Genomic DNA, 20,034 nt, shown 5'->3' on the forward strand with positions numbered 1-20,034 from the left:
TTTTTTTCATAATCTGGTTATTTAGTGTCCAATCAATCCAGTAAAAAAAAAAAAAAATTCAAAAAAACCTATCAGTATAGAAATTACGCATGGTGGTGATGGTCGTATAACTCCGCCAAAAAAAATTAAAAAAATAAAAATAAAAGCGCAAATGCAATAAATGCATAAGCACTCTCGCGAAGTCTCTATTTCCAAAACTTCGGCCAAATTGTTTTAGTTTTGTTTTTATCTGAGTGACTTATTTTTTTATAAGGAACTAGTGTTGTGCTTTCACCGGTCAGAGCGTGTTCATTTCACACACACATGTTTGATACGGAACCCACTTGCCGGAATGAACGCTTGAATTAAAAGAAAAATAATTTCAATATCACTTTTGTGAGTAATTTCTTTTTAATTAATAGTTTCGTATGGTTTATTATCCACTTATCTTGCAGTTAATTGTTCATTTGAGAAAGTGTGTGGTATTGTTTATTAGTTTATTCATCTTGTTTCTAATAAACAACGACAATATAACTTCAAATAAGTTTAGATTTGTTTTAAAAAATCTCACTTGAAGGCTTCCAATAGTATACATGACCATTGGCCAAGGCTTCGCTCGTTTTTATTTATTTATTTTCTTTTTTGACTCTAATAAAAATGAATTAAAAAAAGACACTCAAATAAGGAGAAACAACTATATGAAAAAGAAATTAAAATACATTAAGTTTTCGAAAAGAATAAATAAGCAGATGTTTTTATTTAATTAGTATTAAAAATTTGTTTGTTTTTTAATTCAATAATTGGAATTATTGAAAGTTAATCTATTTATTTTTTTATTCAGTGCGTAGTAGTAAAGTCTATCGTTATAATTTTGAAAACAAGGTGAGGTACTTATATAGATCGGTCCCCAGGGCCCATCTGCTAATATTGGTTCGGTAAAATCCTGCAACGATTTACGACCGACAGCTGAAAAGTGTCGGAAAAAAAACACAAACTCAAAATGGAACTTTGGTTCCCGAAAAAGAAAAACAAACAAAAAACACTCCATAAATGCTGTTGCTGTACATATCCGTTACGGAACGAAAATGTCAAATTCTAAAAATCACGTAAATTGATAAGGTATGTGTCTTGATCCGCCGTGTTTAATAAACGGAAACAACTTAATTTGAAGTACACTACACTAGTGATTAGAACCAGTCTTGTAATGACTACTATTAAAATTGCTAAAAATCTTTAACAACAAAAGCGATTTTCTGTATACAAAAAAAGTACTTGATCAATTTACGCGAGTTTTGGAATACGAAATTTTCATTCATAAAGATTTTTCTGTATTTTTATTTTTTAGTGGGTTGACTTGGATACAAAAAAAAAAAAAATAATAATGACTTTAAATTGGGTACGTTTCGCATTAAAATTCGACATAAAATATTCACCTTCTTTCCGAGTCAGAATTTTCTAACCGTATAGCGTTTTAGGGGTATGTAACCAAGGAGGTTGATGTCGTACGCATGCGCCGCATCATAACTAAATTCTACAACTATTTTTTTTTTTTTTTTTTTTTTTTTTTAGAAATAGCCTGAAAAACTTGGCGTTAAAACACTAGAATAACATGCCTAAAAAAAGAAAAGAAAACTACCATTAACCATAAGTCAGAGTGGCAACAGACCCCTCTCCTTCTCAAAAAATTGATTTAACCAATCCAAGAAATGGTTACACGTCGTTCAGACGTTATTTAGACGGAAAGCAGGTGATCATTTTATGTTAAATTTGTTAAATTGATCACCCTCTCTAAAGTTTAACTTATTTTTTTATGGTGTTTACACTTAAACAAATAAAAGTAGAATCTCACTTTTGTTTTGGTGAGAACCCGAATTTTAATTGTATGTGGTCAACTGTTATAATTTGAAACTGGGATTTTTTTGAGCTAATATTAGCAGAGCCATGGGGGAGGATCTATATAAGCACACAAATTAATTTTTGAATTAATTTTTAGACTCAAATCAACGACAATTAATGCCTATTCTGGCGGGGTGTGTGTGAAAAAGTTTTAGTAATTTTTAATTTTTTAATTTAATGAGGATTTTAAAGTCAGTTTAAATGACATTAAACAGTTTAACTTCCAAATCGCGAACTTTCAAAGAAACAATTCATTCTGGTAGATTTAATTTCGTAATTACATTATTTTGTTAAAATAATTTTTAAAAATTTCGTTTTATTATCAATAGTTAAAAAAAAAAAAAATGTAAATCATTTAGAGGCGGGAAACAAACACGAAGTGTAAGTGATCATTCAATTTTTTATTATTATTACGAAACCTTTTAAAACCACGAATAAAAGAATCTGACATCTATCGTATTTTTAGCCCAAAATAATAGAATCTACTTTTTTAGGCGATTAAGCAGCCTGTAAAAATATCCCCCCAAAAAGAATTGTATATATATATGGGTAATCATTGTCCAATCTAAATTTAATGCATGTCCAATCTAAATTTAATGCAAAATGAGCACCCACTTCTGGACCAGTTAGCGATTAATAGAGACGTGTAACTTTTTTTATTTTAAGGGAAAACAGATTGTGTGTGAACTGGAGGGAAAAAATGTTGATTAATTAAGTTAATTTATTCAATAAAAAGTGTTGATTTTTTTTCTTTTGTTTACGCGTATATATATATATATATATATATATATATATATATATATATATATATATATATATATATATATATATTAATTAATGGATTTTGATTATTTCGATATAAAATAATTTTTTTAAAATTAGTTAAGGCAAAGTTATTTCCTTTGCACAGTTCAGGATCTATTTTTACAAGGCCTTCCTGTGACGAACTGAGTCTTTGTAAGATTGGCACTTTTTTTTTTACTTTAGGGTGGCAAAGTACGAGAGAACTTATTTCACATATATATACTAGCAGGATTACCTGACGTTCTCTGGGGGGAGGCATAAAAAATAGATGTTAAATAGTGTGTAGCATTTGTGCCTCCGAAGCACTACTAACCCCCCACCCTTACCCCCATTCTAGAAGAAAAAAATTCTGCTTTCATGTGATCTCCCCTTTGGGTTACCACATGCTCTATGCATGATATTGAACACTATAGATAATAGCTCCCAGGCAACCCCAAAAGAAGTTCTTTATCCCAGGTGGCACTGTGTTTAAACGCACATGAAATTAAGGAGGCCTCCAGAGCAGTACTAAAACTAAGTATTTCCCCGCTCATAGAAAAAAAAAAAACTAACGTTTAAATTTCAATTAAAATAATGTTTACTATATGATAACATTAAAAATCATATTTACTTTTTTGATAACCGTAAATGAATTAATCTTTACCGTCAGATTATGCTTGCCATTTATATGATAGATTATTTCTGCGTTAGCCGTAAACTGCAGAAAATCTTTTAACTTGTAACGCTATATATATGTATATATATATATATATATATAAATGAAGGGGACGCCATTAGCTGGAATCAACATTAAAACATTCAGATCTTCAACTTTTCATCATGCCAACTAAACTAATTGCTACAATGGTATTAAATAAAACTATTTTAGATGTATTTTATTACATTTTAAGTTTGATAGTGTCCACATCTTTAAAACTGACATTCCCTCCCTCCCTCTCTCTCTATCTAATAAATATATATATATATATAAATAAAATAAAATCTTATTTTTCTTTTATTAATATTATTGGAATTTTTTCCTTTTTTCCCTTGTACACATTTTTGTGTATTTTTCCATGGATTTCTGCCTTTGGATTATTTTGGACCATCTTCCAATTGCGGGATTTCCTTGGATTTTACTGGTACAAATGGAAATTCAATTAACTTTCTTGAAGTTATATATTTGGATTTTACCATCACTGGATTATTTATCTTCCACCAGACTATCCATTCATGTGTAATCACCTTTTTCTCCACTATATTCCCTCTGCTTCACTTTTTTGTTATCAAGTAAGATCTTTGACTTACTTGTTGTTTCATCAAATACTTTTGCATGCAAAATCCGATCCCGCATTTTGCTAATTCCTACCCTCTGATGAGAAGGAAAGTATTTCTTCGAAACTCCGCGGATTAAGGACTATCCACTTATCTAGTGTTTCATTTTCAGATTAAATATGCTTTTAACTCATTTTAAAAGTGTTTTTTTAACATGTTTTATTAACTGTTTGCTCGTCTTGATCCTGGTTTGAGGTAGTTGCTTGTCTAGCCACACTGATGAGCTGTGAAAGTAGTGTATGTGGATGACTATATATATATTCGTTTTGAATGTCATTGTTTGATTTGCTTTTCATTTTGTGAGTCGCTGATTGGATTTTTAAAAGCCTTTGAGAAGTCAGGTCCACTGCAATAAAACCATGGTACATTTCTGAAATATGTAACATAGTTTTATATATATATATATATATATAAATTGTGTGTATGTGTGTGTGTGTGTGTATATATATATATATATATATATATATATATATATATATATGCTAAACAAATACTACCCCAGTATGTGTCAAATTAATTACCCAAATGAAACAGTTTTGCACCATTTATGTCCCTTTACATAGATTTTCATTAATTGTAAGTCTGAATGGCAACAGACGTCCCCCCTTCCTCTTCCCTCAAATTGATTTAATTAAATCAGGAAATGGTTACATGTCCCCCATACATTATCTAGACGGAAATTAGGTGATCATTTTGTGTTAAATGTATTATATGTTAAACTTCACACCCTCTAAAGTTTAAATTATTTTTCAAGTGTTTACATGTAATCGCCCCCCCCCCTCCCCAATAAAAATAGAATCTCAATTTGTTTTTGATGAGAACTATCATAAGATAATAAATGCACAATAATACCAACAAATGCTTTTTTGTGTTCTGTTCCAGAAACCTCAGTTTAATTTTATGTCATTAGCTGATGCAGGATTTTACTGAACCAATATTATCAACTATGGAGGATGATCTATATAAGCACCCAAACTTTTTAATCAATTCCAAGAATTTTACAAATTGACAAAAAATAATGGCTTTTATAGAAAAAAAAAACTTTAATTAATGTTTTAATAAAATCTACATTAATTTAGTTAATTTATTTTAATCTTTTCTATTAATAAAATTTAATTAATCTATTAGTTTCCAGTGCTTAGAAAGGAAAGAAATGTAAAGATGTGCAGATGAGAGACACTAATAAAAGTACAACGAAATTTACCCCCCTCTCCCTCCTCCTCCCCACAACAAATTGTTTATCATTTCTACCCCAAGGTATTAATCAATTTTTCTAAATTTTAGATATACATCAGGGTCAATTCCAATCAGGAAAATATAAACTTTGTGGGTGTTTGTTTTGGATTTTAAGTTTTGGCTGTGCATACAAACATTAACACAGATAATTCTATGACTTACAGGCAGGCAGATACATAAGACAAACTGATCAAGCCAGATATTGTAATGTGGAACAAATCCAAAAGAACTGCACCCATGTTTGATGTCACAGTCCCAAAATATTTTGGCCTTAATAGAAGTGAACAGGAAAAAATAACAAAATATCAGGACCTAAAAATGATCTATAAACGACATGGTCTCTGAAAGAAATAGACATGATACCGGTTGTGATAGAAACAACTGGCTTGATAAAAAAAAAATCTTCATAAATACTTAGAAGCAATCCTTAGAAGACCAAGCTGTCATGAAATACAAATAGCAGCCATAAAGGGAACAGCATCTATTCTTAAAAGAGCCCTTGGATATAAAATTGAATCATAACGTGAATCAAGTTCAGCTCCAGGAGGGAGCCCCTTAATCTCTTAAAACTTACTGAAGCAGGGCTTTAGGTGACCTTTGACAACTAAATATTTTCATTTACTAGCCAAATAGAAAAGTTATTAGTCAAGCCCACATGATTTTTAGAATATGAAATCTTAGTTCTGTGACGAGTATGTACATCATAAATATATATATATATTTTTTAATAAGTGTAATTCATAAGTATACAACAAATTTTATGTTGATACTTAAAGGTATAAATATTCTAATTTCTTCAGATATTTTTTAAACAGAAAAAAAAAAGAGTATATTGTTCTATTAAACTTTTATTGTTTAAATCATTTTTATTTATTTTATAAACAAAATGAAAGTTGAAAAGATATTTTTCATTAAGTAGTGAGCTTTGGAAGATTGTTGGTGAAAGAAATACAATCGCCAAAAGATAAGTGTTTCATTATTTCTAGTCACCATTTTGAAAAATCACTTGCAAATGCAACTGTTTCGCTCGCAATGTAGAGTACATAAAAAAAAGAAAAAAAGGGAGACAACTGCCCTTGATATATGAGAAGACTATAAGAATCTCCGTCAGAGGACAGGTAAAATTAATTTGCACGACTTTTATGTCTCCCACCCTATTACGAAAATCAAAATACAATACTACTAAACCTTATGTCTAGAATCCTTATTCCAATTTTGATTGAAATAAGGCATCTTAAGAAGAAATTTTTACTTAATAGGTATCTAGTAACTGGATTAAATTTAATGCAAATTGTAACATTTAAATTTTCAAATGGGGAGAGTGGTGTTCATGTTATGCCCTTTAAAATCCATTAAAATACTCCAAAGGATGAGGTAAAAAAAAAAAAAGATTAGTTCCCTGAACAAGCCAATGTTTTACCATTGTGCCTTTGACATTTACCTAAAAGGCAGAAATTATGAACTATTTGCCAATTTAAAGACTTCAAAATTGCATTCAAAATATGATTTATTTGTTTTAATCTGAAAATTCAGATATTACAATTTACATTAATCTATTTTATAATGGAATAGCAGGGAGACCCAATAATATATAATGGAATAGCAGGGAGACCCAACATTGTCCGGGATTGAATGAGGATCAATGAATGTTCCACACATACTTTCCTGCAATAACTTAGTCTATGATACATTATAGTCTACAATGCACTGTAGAGAACCTACTGTTAATTTTATAAAATTATTTGTATATAATGGTTTGAATTAAAGTTTAAAATTTAAGTCAAGTATCATGGTTCAATTGTGCCCTAAACAAACATTCATTTGAGAATATGCCCTTGTCTTATAAAAAAGCTACTGTTGATTTTATACGCCTGGCCCTTCTGCCTGTGTGGTGATAAGACTTCTCAAATGCAATGGTGATGTTAGGCTGTATAAGGGTGTTCTTTGTTAAAAATTGCACGTTTCCTTTTTTAATCCGAAGAATCTAAGAATACTTCCAGACATATAAAGCACATTTGTGTAAAATTTCAAAAAACATCAGCCCAGCCATTTTAGGGTCCTTAGAGAACGAACTTACACACACACACAAAGTGCCTTTTATATATAAGTAGAGATACGAGATTCATATGATTAAAAAATTACTTGGTAGTAAAAGATTAAATGTTGAAGAGGAAGATATAGGATGCTGCATAAGTTTATCACCCCACCCACTGTCGAAGTTGATTTTTCTGTAAAATTCCTTCGCTGCACTCTGGTATAATAATGATAATAATTATTAAAAAAATTTTTTTTTTTTTAATCATTTGATTAAGAAATTGGATTTCAAAGTAATGTATCTCTGCGCATGTCTTTATTTATCCCTCTTTTCCTCAGGCCCATTTTTGTCACTTCATCCTATGGTCTTTCTCGTCTTTATCTTATGAATTGGACCTGCTATTTTATTGGATGTGAATCATTTTTGAAATTTATTCTTAGAATGAATATTTAGGTGTTGTAAGATTTTCTTTTTATTTCAACATTTCTGATCGAAGAGTGGATGGTTCCTAAAGCTTCAATTCTGAACTGAACTAAGTATAACAAATGTTATGTTATAATACTAGTAGGGAGAACCAGTATTGTCTGGGATTGAATGAACCCTTCTCATTTTGCGCTCATCCCATATTTCTTTTTTTTTTGCCATTATTATATATATTCAATCTTGGGGGTGAAAGTATAGCAGCATTTATTGAAATTTCAGTGTTTGTGTAGATTGATGATCTTTTAAACCAACGCATTTTAGGTGAAAACATTATTACGGACTTACGTATTATGTTGAAATTGGTATAAATTCTAAAAATTACAAAAAATGATCCAGTAGATGTACTAGATTTATTTTTAATAAAAAAAAAAAATCGTCCACAATTATGTTCTGAGATTTTGTGTTTAAAAATGGCAGACTCTTGATTTAAGTCAAACGAGATAAGTCATTTTGTCATATAGAATTGGTCACACAACTCTTCCACATTAACACATACGATAAAATTCGATAAATTCTATTTTAAAAATTTTTTTCATAATTTTTGGAATCTATACTAATTTCAACATGACATTTTAAGTATGTAATGTTTTCACCTGAAATGCGTTGGTTTGAAAGATTATTAATCTACACACGGACCAAAATATCTGTATACACAACTGTCTTTACTCCCTCAAGATACATCAATGGGTTTAGTGGTCCTATGGAATCAATGAGTTCGCCTATCCTGCTCCAAGTTCTGAACCCTCTCCTCCTTTTTTTAAATTTCTATAATTTTCAGTTTATAAGCAAAATGTACTTCGTATTAATATTAAGCTAAAAAAAAAAAAAAGCTCATGATATTATTGTACAGCCCTTTGATCAAAATGAAATTATTTATCCAAGTACCATAAATAATTTACTTTCAGAATATGGTTATGAAGGTCATCTCTAAAACACCAGGTGTTTGAACAAGAAACTAATTTTATAACTATTGCACAATCTCAAAATAAATGATGAAATCATCATCGTCATCATAATGATCATCCTTGACAAAGTGAAAACAATGATGATTGAATAATGGACGACATTTCATACTAATAGTCAACACGTTTGATAGAAAATGTACACCATTTTAAAAATTAAATTTTAAAATGCACGAAATGATTAAAAAAAAAAATTAGTTTCAGTTAAAAATTTGTCACCGGTTTCAACTAACATATTTAGAGTTATCTCCCTTGTTACATTTTGCATTATTTTCAATATTCTTGTGTGAAAGAACACTTAGTAATTTTTGCTTAGTGTTTTTCATTAACATTGGTCTTCAAATTATCTATTCTTTAATATTTTTTCTCAGTAGTCTTTCACATACATAATCTTGTTTCTTTTATAGTTTACCATTAAATAAAACTATTTAAAACTACTGGGAGGACATAAATTAAATAAAAGGTAAAAGGCAAAAAAGGCAGAGGAAAGCCAAGAAGGTGGAGAGAAAATGTTTTTGATTGAGCATTTCTCAACAGTTGGGGAGTCATCAATCAACTTGCCCTGGATCAGAAGGAATGGCGAGAAATAAGTCACCTGGGTTCACAATCTGCACCAAGTGGAAGATGTGACTCAAAACGAAAACAATTTTATATGTATTTGATTAAATTTTTAATCTAATAGTGTTCACATTTTAAAAATTGATGCCCCTCACTTTCCCCTCTTCCTCCTTCTGTTCTCGGTCTATCTCTTTTTATATATATATATATATATATATATATATATATATATATATATACTAGCAAAAGTACCCGTCGTTGACTGGGTTCAAAAACAGCCTACAGAAAATGGACTCTGATTTATGAAAGTATGATAGGTTATGAAAAAGAAGGGTTGTAAAGAGATAGCTTAGAATTTGGGGGTATCAAAACCAAAGCAAAATATGATGAAAGTAAAAATAAAATAGATAAACCCCATAATTTATTATACCATACCTGTTCACACTGAAACACTTATCACAATATTTTGTGGATCTATATTAATAAACCTTGTTAAACTTTGTGACATATTTCCATTCTATGGAGGTCAGGCACGAACGAACACCCCATAATTTTATTATACCATATTTCTTCAAACTGAAACATAATTATCAAAGTATACTTACGCAGATAGATATGAAAAGTCTTTATTAAAGTTTGTGCCTATTTCCATTCTATGGAGGCCAGGCATGAACGCAGACCCATCAATTTTTTTATACCATCCCTATTTAAGTTAAAACATACTAATCAAATATTCTTATGTACATCTATATCAGAAACACTTGTAAACGTTTTTTTTAATTTTAAAATTTTTTATTTCCATACTTTGTGAACCAGGCGCATACACAGACTCCACAATTTTAATGAACCACCGTTCTGCCAGATCAAACATACCCATTCCTGTGTCTTGATACATCTTTTATCTTTATATGTAATCAGTTTTTTAAAATAGGCAACTATATAGGAGCCTATTCGTGACCGCACACACTCACACACAGACATTCAGCTTTATATTATAGATGTATATATATATATAAAATAAATATGTATTACATGTTTGAAACCAAATATATATATATATATATATATATATATATAGCAGGGACACCTGCCGTTTCCCTGGATTAAAATGGTAATCGACAAATATTTCACACCGCCATATTTTTATTGTCATCAAAATCTGAAATCGACCATTTTTCAATCAAAGCGATTGATTGCCTGCTCTAGTTGGGAACTCATTGTGGTTCACCAGGAGGAAGCTTCACATATCTCCTTGCAACGACTTAGTCCACAATACATTGCACTGTAGAAAACCTACTGATGATTTTATAAAATTATTTTTATATATAACATCTTGAATTAAAGTTTAAAAGTATCATGGTTCAACTGTACTCTAAACAGAAATATTCATTTTGAACGCGTCCCTGTTATATCAAAGAACCTACTGTGAATTTTATATGCCTAGCCTTTCTGCTTGTGTGGTAAAAATGCACGCCTCCAGGCGCCCGGGAAACGCCGGGCACCGAGACTAGTTATTACATAAATAAATCTTCTTTTTTTTTTCCTTTGTAGGTGATTAATTGTTCAGGTGTCAAGTGATTAAGTGTCCCCCTAATGAAACCCCATATGATTAAGTGTCTATTGGTTATATGTCCATGATTTATAGTCGGGGGATTAAATGTCAGGTGAGAAAATGTCAGTAAACCCATGGAAACCTTTCACTGGCTCATGGAACCCCTATGCAATAATTTAGTTGTCTTATGCAAAAAAACAGCATTGAAAAAATAAAATGAAATGAAAATACTCATATGACGTTTATAAGAATATATAAAAGCAAAGCTAATAGTGGCAACACAAAATAATTTTTCAAATGTAGCGAGTTTAATTCTGTAAAATCTAGTATATTTAAACAATAAATTTTTTAAAATATGCATTTAATAATAAAATAGATTTTCCAAATTGAATTTAACAATTTAACATTTTTTTTGCAGAACCCCTGGACTGTAACTGCCAGAACCCTAAGGTTCTGTGGAACCCTGGTTGAAAAGCACGGCTCTACAACATGGGTTCTACAGCATTACAGTAATGGGAAACATGGATGTAAAAACTGATTTTTAATTAAATTTATATTTATTTTCTAATAATTAAAATGAACGAATCAAATGCCAAACTGTACGAAGAAAAATAATTGATATAGAAATTCGTATTGGTTTATTAGAATGAAAAACATTATTTAGTGATCACACATGAAGAACTGGATGATCAATTCATCTTTAATTTAAATAATAAAGTAAATCTCTAGTTTTTATAAGATGAAAATACTTTTTCCTTTTTGTTTATTATTCTAAATATTTCCAGTCTGTTCACACGTAATAATGTGATTTGAAACCGTGTCAGAATTGTAATTTGTAATGTTTGTTTTTAGTGTTTCATTTTTCCTGTATTAAAAACACTAAAAAAAGATGTAATTGAAAATATCGAATCATAATATGATCATTTTTATTTTATTCAAGTCCTAGAATAAAAGCTGAATTTTCTACATTTTGCATTAGTATGGTGAAAATGAAGTCCTATGATGATGCTACTTGTAAATACAAGGGCTGTTCCAAAAGTAATGCCTCCTATTTTTTATTCAATCTGAATGAATCAGAGAGAAATACAAATTGCATAGTTATCCTTACTGAACTTCTGAATTCATGACCTGAAAGTTTCATCTCTCTGTTACAGATATTGACGGTGTGAGACTCTAAGAAAGCAACTCCTGCCATGAACATGCACCAGAAGCAGAGATGCGTCGTTCAATTCCTGACAAAAGTGCAACGAGAATGGTGGTAATTATGTAGAAATATAAATTATGTAACACAATCTCCAATTTTTGGTCCCCCCTCACCAAACTTTCATGAAAAACACTCGTTTAGCTAAAACCACTATCAATAATTCCCCCCACTCTTTATCTGTATCTAAACCTAACCATAGATTCCGTGAACAAAGCTTCTTTCTTAGAACTGTTCGCCTGTGAAACTCTGTTCCGTTTGCGTGCTTTTCAGCTGATTACAATTTGATTGTCTTCAAGTCCAATGTTAACAAGTTCTTGATGAACCGCCCCCCCCTTAAGTAATCCAATTTATCAAATTTCCACTATTAACGATTACTATATTATTCCATCGACTACTGTAAACCCATTAACCCTTATCCTCGAGTGGCCTCCAGGCTTTAATAAGTGGTGAATCCTATGTAAAAAAAAAAAAAAAAAAAAACTTATCAAATGCACTTGTGATGTTAGGCTGTATAAGGTGTTAACGCTGGTCAAAATCACCTGTTCCTTTTTTTTCAGTGGATTTTTTCAATTGTCAATACTTATCGAAGACATTCCAATAAAAAATCTAAGAATGCTGCCAGATACATAAAGCACATTTGTGTGAAATTTCATAAAAATTGGTTCAAATGTTTCGAAGTTCATAGGGAATGAACGCACACACACGCACACACATAATAGTAGATAGATTGATATATATATTACTAGATGAATACTTAATTCCTCAAACAGAATAGTTTTGCATCATTTTTATATCTCCTTACAAGGATTAAAATTAAGATAAAATGCTATTAAACGTTATGTCTAGAATCCTTATTCCAATTTTAATTAAACTCCATTATATGATTCTGATTCTAAAAAATTTCTAAAATTTAAGAATTGAAATTCAGGGAATCTTGCTTCATTGTTGTCTAATGGCTATGCATCAAATTTCGGCCCTGACGGTATTCCAATTATAGTACTCAAAAAACTTCAACCAGAACTAGCACCCATACTTACAAAACTGTTTAAATGTTGTCTTAAGGAAAATTGCTTCCCATCACCCTGGAAAATCTCATCAGTATGCCCTGTATTTAAGAATTCAGGTGATCGTTCATCCCCCTCTCAGTACGGACCAATAAGTCTCCTTTGCGTCATGAGTAAGTTGCTGGAATCTGTGTTAAATAGAGAAGTAATCAACCATCTCAGCAAAAATAACCTTCTTAGTGACACACAATATGGTTTCCGTTCTGCTAGATCTACAGCAGATGTGCTTACAGTTATATCTCATAGGATTAGCGAATCTCTCGACAGAGGCAACCTTTCTAGGGCAATTGCTCTTGACATATCAAAGGCCTTTGATAGGGTATGGCATAAAGGTTTACTTCACAAGATCTCCAGCTATGGTATAGCTGGAAATGTCTTCTCAATTATTAAATCATTTCTCTCTGATAGGTTCATAAGAGTAGTAGTTGATGGGCAAAAATCAGAAGCTTACAGTATAAATGCTGGAGTCCCTCAGGGGTCCATCCTGGGCCCAACTCTTTTCCTGATCTACATTAATGATCTTCCAAATCACATCCTTACATCATTCGTAGACATTTTTGCTGGCGACACTACCATCTATGGTAGCACATCTAAGACAGTAAACGACCAAGTTCTCTCCGATTCTCTCTCTTCTGATCTTGATCACGTTGTACAATGGGGAAAGGAGTGACTGGTTACTTTTAATGCATCTAAAACCAAGCTTCTATCTTTACATCATCAACGTTCTGATCCCCATCTGACATCAATTAAAATGAATGGCTCTCGTCTTCAGGAGGCCTCAAGTTTTGACAGGCTTCTGGGCTTGACCTTTACTCCTGATCTTAAATGGAATACGTACATCAAATCTGTTGCCAAGGCCGCTGGAAAAATGGTTGGATCCTTCTATAGATCCAGTAGATATCTCACTGCTGATGCAATTCTCTATCTATATAAGAGCCAGATACGTCCAAGGATGGAATACTGTTGCCACATCTGGGCAGGTGCTGCTAGAAAAGACTTGTCCTGCCTTGATAGGGTTCAAAATAGACTTCGTGGCCTGGTGGGAGATGTCCTTTTTTCTTCGCTGCAACCTCTATCTCACAGAAGAGATGTTGCGAGTTTGTCTCTGCTTTATTGTTATTTTCATGAAAAGTGTTCGACTGAGCTTCAATCTATGGTCCCCCCTCGCCAAACTTTCACAAGAAACACTAGACTAGCTGAAAACATTATCAAAAATTTTCCCCACTCTTTATCTGTGCCTAAACCTAAACAAAGATTACATGATCAAAGCTTCTTTCTTAGAACTGCACACCTGTGGAATTGTCTTCCGTTTTCCTGCTTTCCAGCTGTCTATAATATGGTTGTCTTCAAGTCCAACGTGAACAAATTTCTGATGAGCCGTTCCACTTAAGTTAACAAATTTACCGAACTTCCATTACTATTGATTACTATATTGTCCCTTTGCCTACTCTATACTCTTTAACCCTTATCCTTGAGTGGCCAATCGGCCTTGATAAGTGGTGACGCCTATGTAAAAAAAAAAAAAAAACTACGTTGCCCACTTTTGTTTTGATTAAAAAGGGTACGGCATTATTTGTTTACACCATACATCCATAAAAACAAAATACAATGTTTTAGTTTTTATTATTAGTGTGTCATTAAAATCATGGCTAATAATGATGCATCATCATCATGATCAGGAGATTGGTACCGCAGCATCTCTTCATCACCATGTTGTGTTGGAACTAAGAGAGTGATGCTATGGTCAGAAGATGCTACGTTATGACTGACGAAGTAAGGGTCTGAAAAGACCAGTAAGACTAACCTATAGTTAATTAGAGCTTCTTGATTACCTTGAAGAAGAGACATATAGAGGCTGTTCATTAATTTTCAGGGATGTCACTAATTTTAATTTAATATGAGGCAACACAAGGTCTAGTTGTTTGTAAATATACAAAATTGCTTTGAAGAAAGAATAAATCAATAAATTTTAATATTTTTTCTTTTTACTTTAAGCCTTTCTTTTTTTCCTTGTATTTTTCCTATTTACTTTTCTTTTCTCTTTTCTCTCTCTTTTTTCTTTTATCTTTCTTTTTCTTTTATCTTTCCTCTTTTTTCTTTTATCTTTCCTCTTTTTTCTTTTATTTTTCCTCTTTTTTCTTTCTTTCGTTTTCCTTCTTTTCGTTGCTGTTTATTTTTTTTATGTTTTTGTTATTATTTCATTTCTTTGTAGATTCAATATGGCTATGGCTGTTTGTGAGACACTACCACGTCTAACAAGTGCTCTGCGGGCGTTCTCATTTGTGAGTGCCGTTGACCAACATACTGAACCTGATAATGAGTTGCGTGCTAAGCGTATGCACAAAACGGAAGACCAACGAAAGAATGGAGAGACTTGGTCCAAACTGATTTCTCTGATTGAGACAAAAGCTCTTGTTGATAAAGCTGAGTTAGAAAATGCTTACCAGGAATTATTTCAAAGAGCCAAGGAAATTGGTGAGTGACTTTTATATTATTTTTTTCCTCATCCCATTTGAATTGTGAATGAAAAATAATAGGGTAACCAGGACTTTTCAAGACCATAGATGTGATGAACACCTGATGAACAAGGTTGTTGACTTTTTTTTTAAATTCCAGCTTACATTTTTAGAAATGTTTTCATATTGGGCAAACAAGCTTATGTTGATGGTTGCCCTTTGCAAACGCTTAACACTTTCATCTGTGTTGCTACAATTTGTCTCGAGAGCTTTGGGCCACAGCTCATCACCTACAGGGAGCTCATACATGTTGTAGTTCTCTAGCTGACACAAATGTGTCACTAGGAAGCTGAAGACATTAGTGACAAACCTGAAGAAAGACCTTGTAATGCTCTCTCAAGTGATTGGTCTTCAGTGATGGAGTAACTCTATCTTATTATCTTTTGGTTTTGGTATTTAAGATGCTGTGCATGTGTCCCAGGTTCAATGGTGGGCAGTAGTAGGCAATATCTCACATCTACTCTCCATGCAGTCTGATCCCAAAAGTTGAGGCCCTGTCGGTGGGGCATTAGAATACGCCGACTGCCCCCCTGCAGAGGGTAAAAGTCCCTCAATGGGGGTCCTGGATATGACCTTAAACTATATCCAGTGGTGAGGCCCCAGCTTGTGGGCTTTGGGGAGTGTGGAGCCACCCTTTAATTACCATTGCTCCCAGGTCCACTCTGACCCGGAGTGGTAGTACCTGTTAGGGTCCCAACTATGGGTTAAATAGAAATCGACATGAAAACAACAAATATATTCTATTAAAAAAATTTTTTCTTCAAAATCTTTGGATTCGGCATTAAATAACCTGAAAAGGGTTGATCTGCCATAAAACAAAAACAACCAACCAACCAAAGAGTTGATACCAGTTATGTTACAAGGAATCAAATCACTTCATATGCACTTGAGCTACATATTCCTTGCAACTGAGATTTCCATGCATTGTCAGTTGATGCAAATAGTGACAAACTATATATAATCAGATTATTGAAGACACGGCGCTAGTAAGGCATCCAAAATCCCAGTACAAAACTTCTGAGAAAGTATTGCTGAAGAGATTCTTTGCTTTAATTTACTGCTGCACGTCCATCTGATCATGGCACGTCCATTACACTGAAGTTGTTGCAAATCAAAAACATTTGAGGCTCATGTTTCACTGTCATGCAAGATGGCAAAATGAACATATGCCAAAAAGACCTTGTGTCACGTCCTGAAAAAATGTCCCTACATGTATGGTTTTAAATATAATGCATGCTAGGGAGGAAGCCGCCTTGACTCAATCGGGTGAATGCCACAATAAATATAAGTAAAAGGCCAACTAATGAAAGAGGTCAAAATTATCAATGGCCCTAATCACGTACCATATCTTTTGTTTTTATCGTAGCTGACTGTCCTTTCCAAATTTATTAGACGAAAGTTTACATTTTCATTCATACCAATCAAATTTATTTTCATTTTATTTCATCTAAGTGGAGGAAGAACAAAACTGACGTAATAGCTTGAGATGGAGTGGGGGAGGAAGGATGATTTAAGATTGCTAAATTAAAAAATATTAATTCTGTTTGACTGATTTTTTAAAGTTTTTTATTTTCCCCCTAATTTATTCAATTACAATTTATATATAATTTTTCATTCATTTTATTTTATTAGGTATATCTACATTTTACAGATGATCCAACCCCCTTCCCAAATATATATCTTATGAAATCTAATATATAAAAGGCAAAATGTGTGTTTGTGTGTATCCTGAAACTTTCGACACACGCAACGGACAATGACAAAATCGGTATCGTTAGAAAGAGCAATCTCTCAGACGAAAACTATCCAAAAATTGGCCCAAAACATTAATTCTTTGACCGTCAACTGGGCCAGTTTTCCAAGGAGAGGGTTAATTTTGTATCAACATTTTTGCAGTCATTTACACCTCACGATCTCAACGTACATATGAAAGACGTTATTTCGAAGACCTGTGACATCACAAGTTGCGTGGGCGAGATGACTAAAGCGTTTGTTTTTTTCACCTCCTTTTCCTCCTAGCGTGACAGGTTCAAGCCTGGATACTGCGGCTAATTTTTTTTGTTTTTTCTACTTCAAGTATAGGGGATTTAAACCTGTGGAACAAATTCGATTTGTTTTTAGCCGGTCTAAATTTGAAAAAATTGGAACTTGGCAGGCATAAGTCAACTAAACATGTTACTTCTATGCATGTGCAAATATACATTTATATCTTTTAAAACATTATTTTTAAAGTTTTTACATGCGTATATATTTAGCTCAGATAGTAACAAATAAGGCTGAAGAACTATGTTTTGATTTCAATTCTAGCTAATGGAACCCAAGTCATTTTTTTTTTAAACTTTTGCTGAATAGTTTGCTATAAACCACAAATGTCAAATCTTTTGAACTTTGACTCCTTGGCAGCCAAATTTTCAGCCAAAAACCAATTAAAAAGCTTGCCCTATGTCTGAATACACTTTATATAAAATTTCAAATATGTAGACCAAAAATTGGCTGAGTAATTTGGTATAGATCGCAGAGGTCCAATTTTTAAAAACTTTGACCCCAGTTTTGACCCCTTAACATTTATTGTTTTGGGCTCAAATTAAATTAAAAAGTTTGATCCATGTCCAAGTAACCTACTTCTAAAATTTCAAGTGTTTAGACCCAAAATTAGCGGAGGAGTTTGGTAGAGTTTTCAAAGATCAAATCATTGAACTTTAACTCCTTGACAGCCAAATTTCTGGCTGAAAACCAATTAAAAAGATTTTTTCAAATCTCAATACCCCTTATGTCAAATCTCGAGTCAAACAGTAGACAAAAAATTGACGGAGTAGATTGGTAGGAAAATGTACACACACAGACAATTTCACTTTTATAGATATAGATTACCATTATTATCATTATTGTATAGCTTATCATCATTATATATTCTGTAATGTGAATTTATTCAAATCTTCTTTATTTAACAGTTGGTCAGGAATCCAGCATTGAAACAATTGAAAGTGCAGCTTATTTCTTATTCCGAGTGTTTCTTGGTGTAGAAATGGTTGGCCATGCTGAGACAATGAAACTACGCAACATATTTGGACCTTTTCCCGCCTCTTCGGCTACAAGAGCGTGTCAAATTGTTTCCAGGATTGCCAATTGGCTTCCAGATAATATTCTCGAGGAAATAACTGAGAACTGCTCCTTGAACAAAGATGCCGACACCAAGGGACTTGAATTTGGTGAAAACATGAAGTTCTATTCTGAGCCGATAGTTTCCATGGAAATGAGTTATTCCAGCTCTGAATCTGATGATGAAATGGAACCGAGTGAATTATCGTTAAAATACCAAGGTGATCGTGAGCAAAGATCATTAAGGACACCAGATGGGCGTGCTGATTCAAAACCGGAGAGCTCGTTAGATTCTTCTGCATTGATTTCTGAAGTTAAAACACATTTTTCTGATGAAAATAATTGTCTTGGAATGACCCTAGAGAATCTTTCTTCGACACTTTTTGATTTTCTATCTTCGGCCAAAACGGATGATGCGTTGCAAAATGAGGTTAGTCTTGTTTCTTTTTGTATCAATATATTTTTTCTTGTTTCGATTGAATTTTTTTTTTTTTTTTTTTTAAATAAAAATTATTAGGTTTCAAAAAGGATAGTAGAAAGTGAGCCTTCGGTTTACTTTGAATGATTTCGTAACTCCTGCTTCCTTTATTTTTTTCCCTTTAGTTCTCGTGTTCTGTGAGCAATGTTTCTGATAAAGAAGAAAGAATTGCTGTTTTCTAGGTCAAAATTTATCAATCAAACATTTTGATTATTATTGGCCCGTGTTTTACATACAAGTGTAAGTGGCTTCATACCTTGTTAAGAGCAATTTCTATGTAAAAAAAAAAAAAAAAAAAAAAAAAAAAAACTATTTTTGAGATAGTGTATCTTTTAAGTCTTTATGTAGGAACTTCAGTGAACATACGAGGGTTGTTCCAAAAGTAAAGCCTTCTATTTTTTTTTTTTATCTCAAAGTTGAAGAGCTACAAAGACGGGAATGATATCATTAAAACAAGTGACCTCTTGTGCTCCAGAATTTATTTTTCTACATAGTCACCACCATTTTCAATACACTTTTGCCAGGAATTCAATGATCCATCTCTGCTTGTGATGCATGTCTATGACAGGAGTTGCTTTCTTAGAATCTCACACCATCAATATCTGCAACAGAGATGAAACTTTCAGATCATTAATGCATAAGTTCAGTCATTATAACAATGCATAAGTTCAGTCATTATAACAATGCATAAGTTCAATCATTATAACAATGCATAAGTTCAGTCATTATAACAATGCAATTTGCAATCCCTTCTATCCATTTGGGTGAAATAAAAAAAGAAAATGAAAAAAAAAATTATTTTTGGAATGTCCCTTGTAGATTCTTAGCATTTTTAAAAATTTCAATAATAAACT

At 32.2% G+C, this 20,034-nt stretch overlaps 1 protein-coding gene across 2 annotated transcripts in view; it reads left to right on the forward strand.

Annotated features, from left to right (window-relative positions):
- Nucleotides 1-253: 253 nt before the first annotated feature.
- Nucleotides 254-20,034, forward strand: part of LOC145291416 (activating signal cointegrator 1 complex subunit 3-like) — a 958,449-nt gene continuing 938,668 nt past the window's right edge. For both annotated transcript variants that reach the window (XM_080137231.1, XM_080137232.1), the window contains exons 1-3: nt 254-375; nt 15,300-15,562; nt 18,555-19,132. In XM_080137231.1, coding sequence (XP_079993357.1) covers nt 15,307-15,562; nt 18,555-19,132 — 834 coding nt within the window. In that variant the 5' untranslated portion in view covers nt 254-375; nt 15,300-15,306. The remainder of the gene's footprint in view (nt 376-15,299; nt 15,563-18,554; nt 19,133-20,034) is intronic.

This window comes from Euprymna scolopes, chromosome 12 (genome assembly GCF_053919585.1).
Source record: "Euprymna scolopes isolate OS-2025 chromosome 12, ASM5391958v1, whole genome shotgun sequence".
NCBI lineage: Eukaryota > Metazoa > Mollusca > Cephalopoda > Sepiida > Sepiolidae > Euprymna > Euprymna scolopes.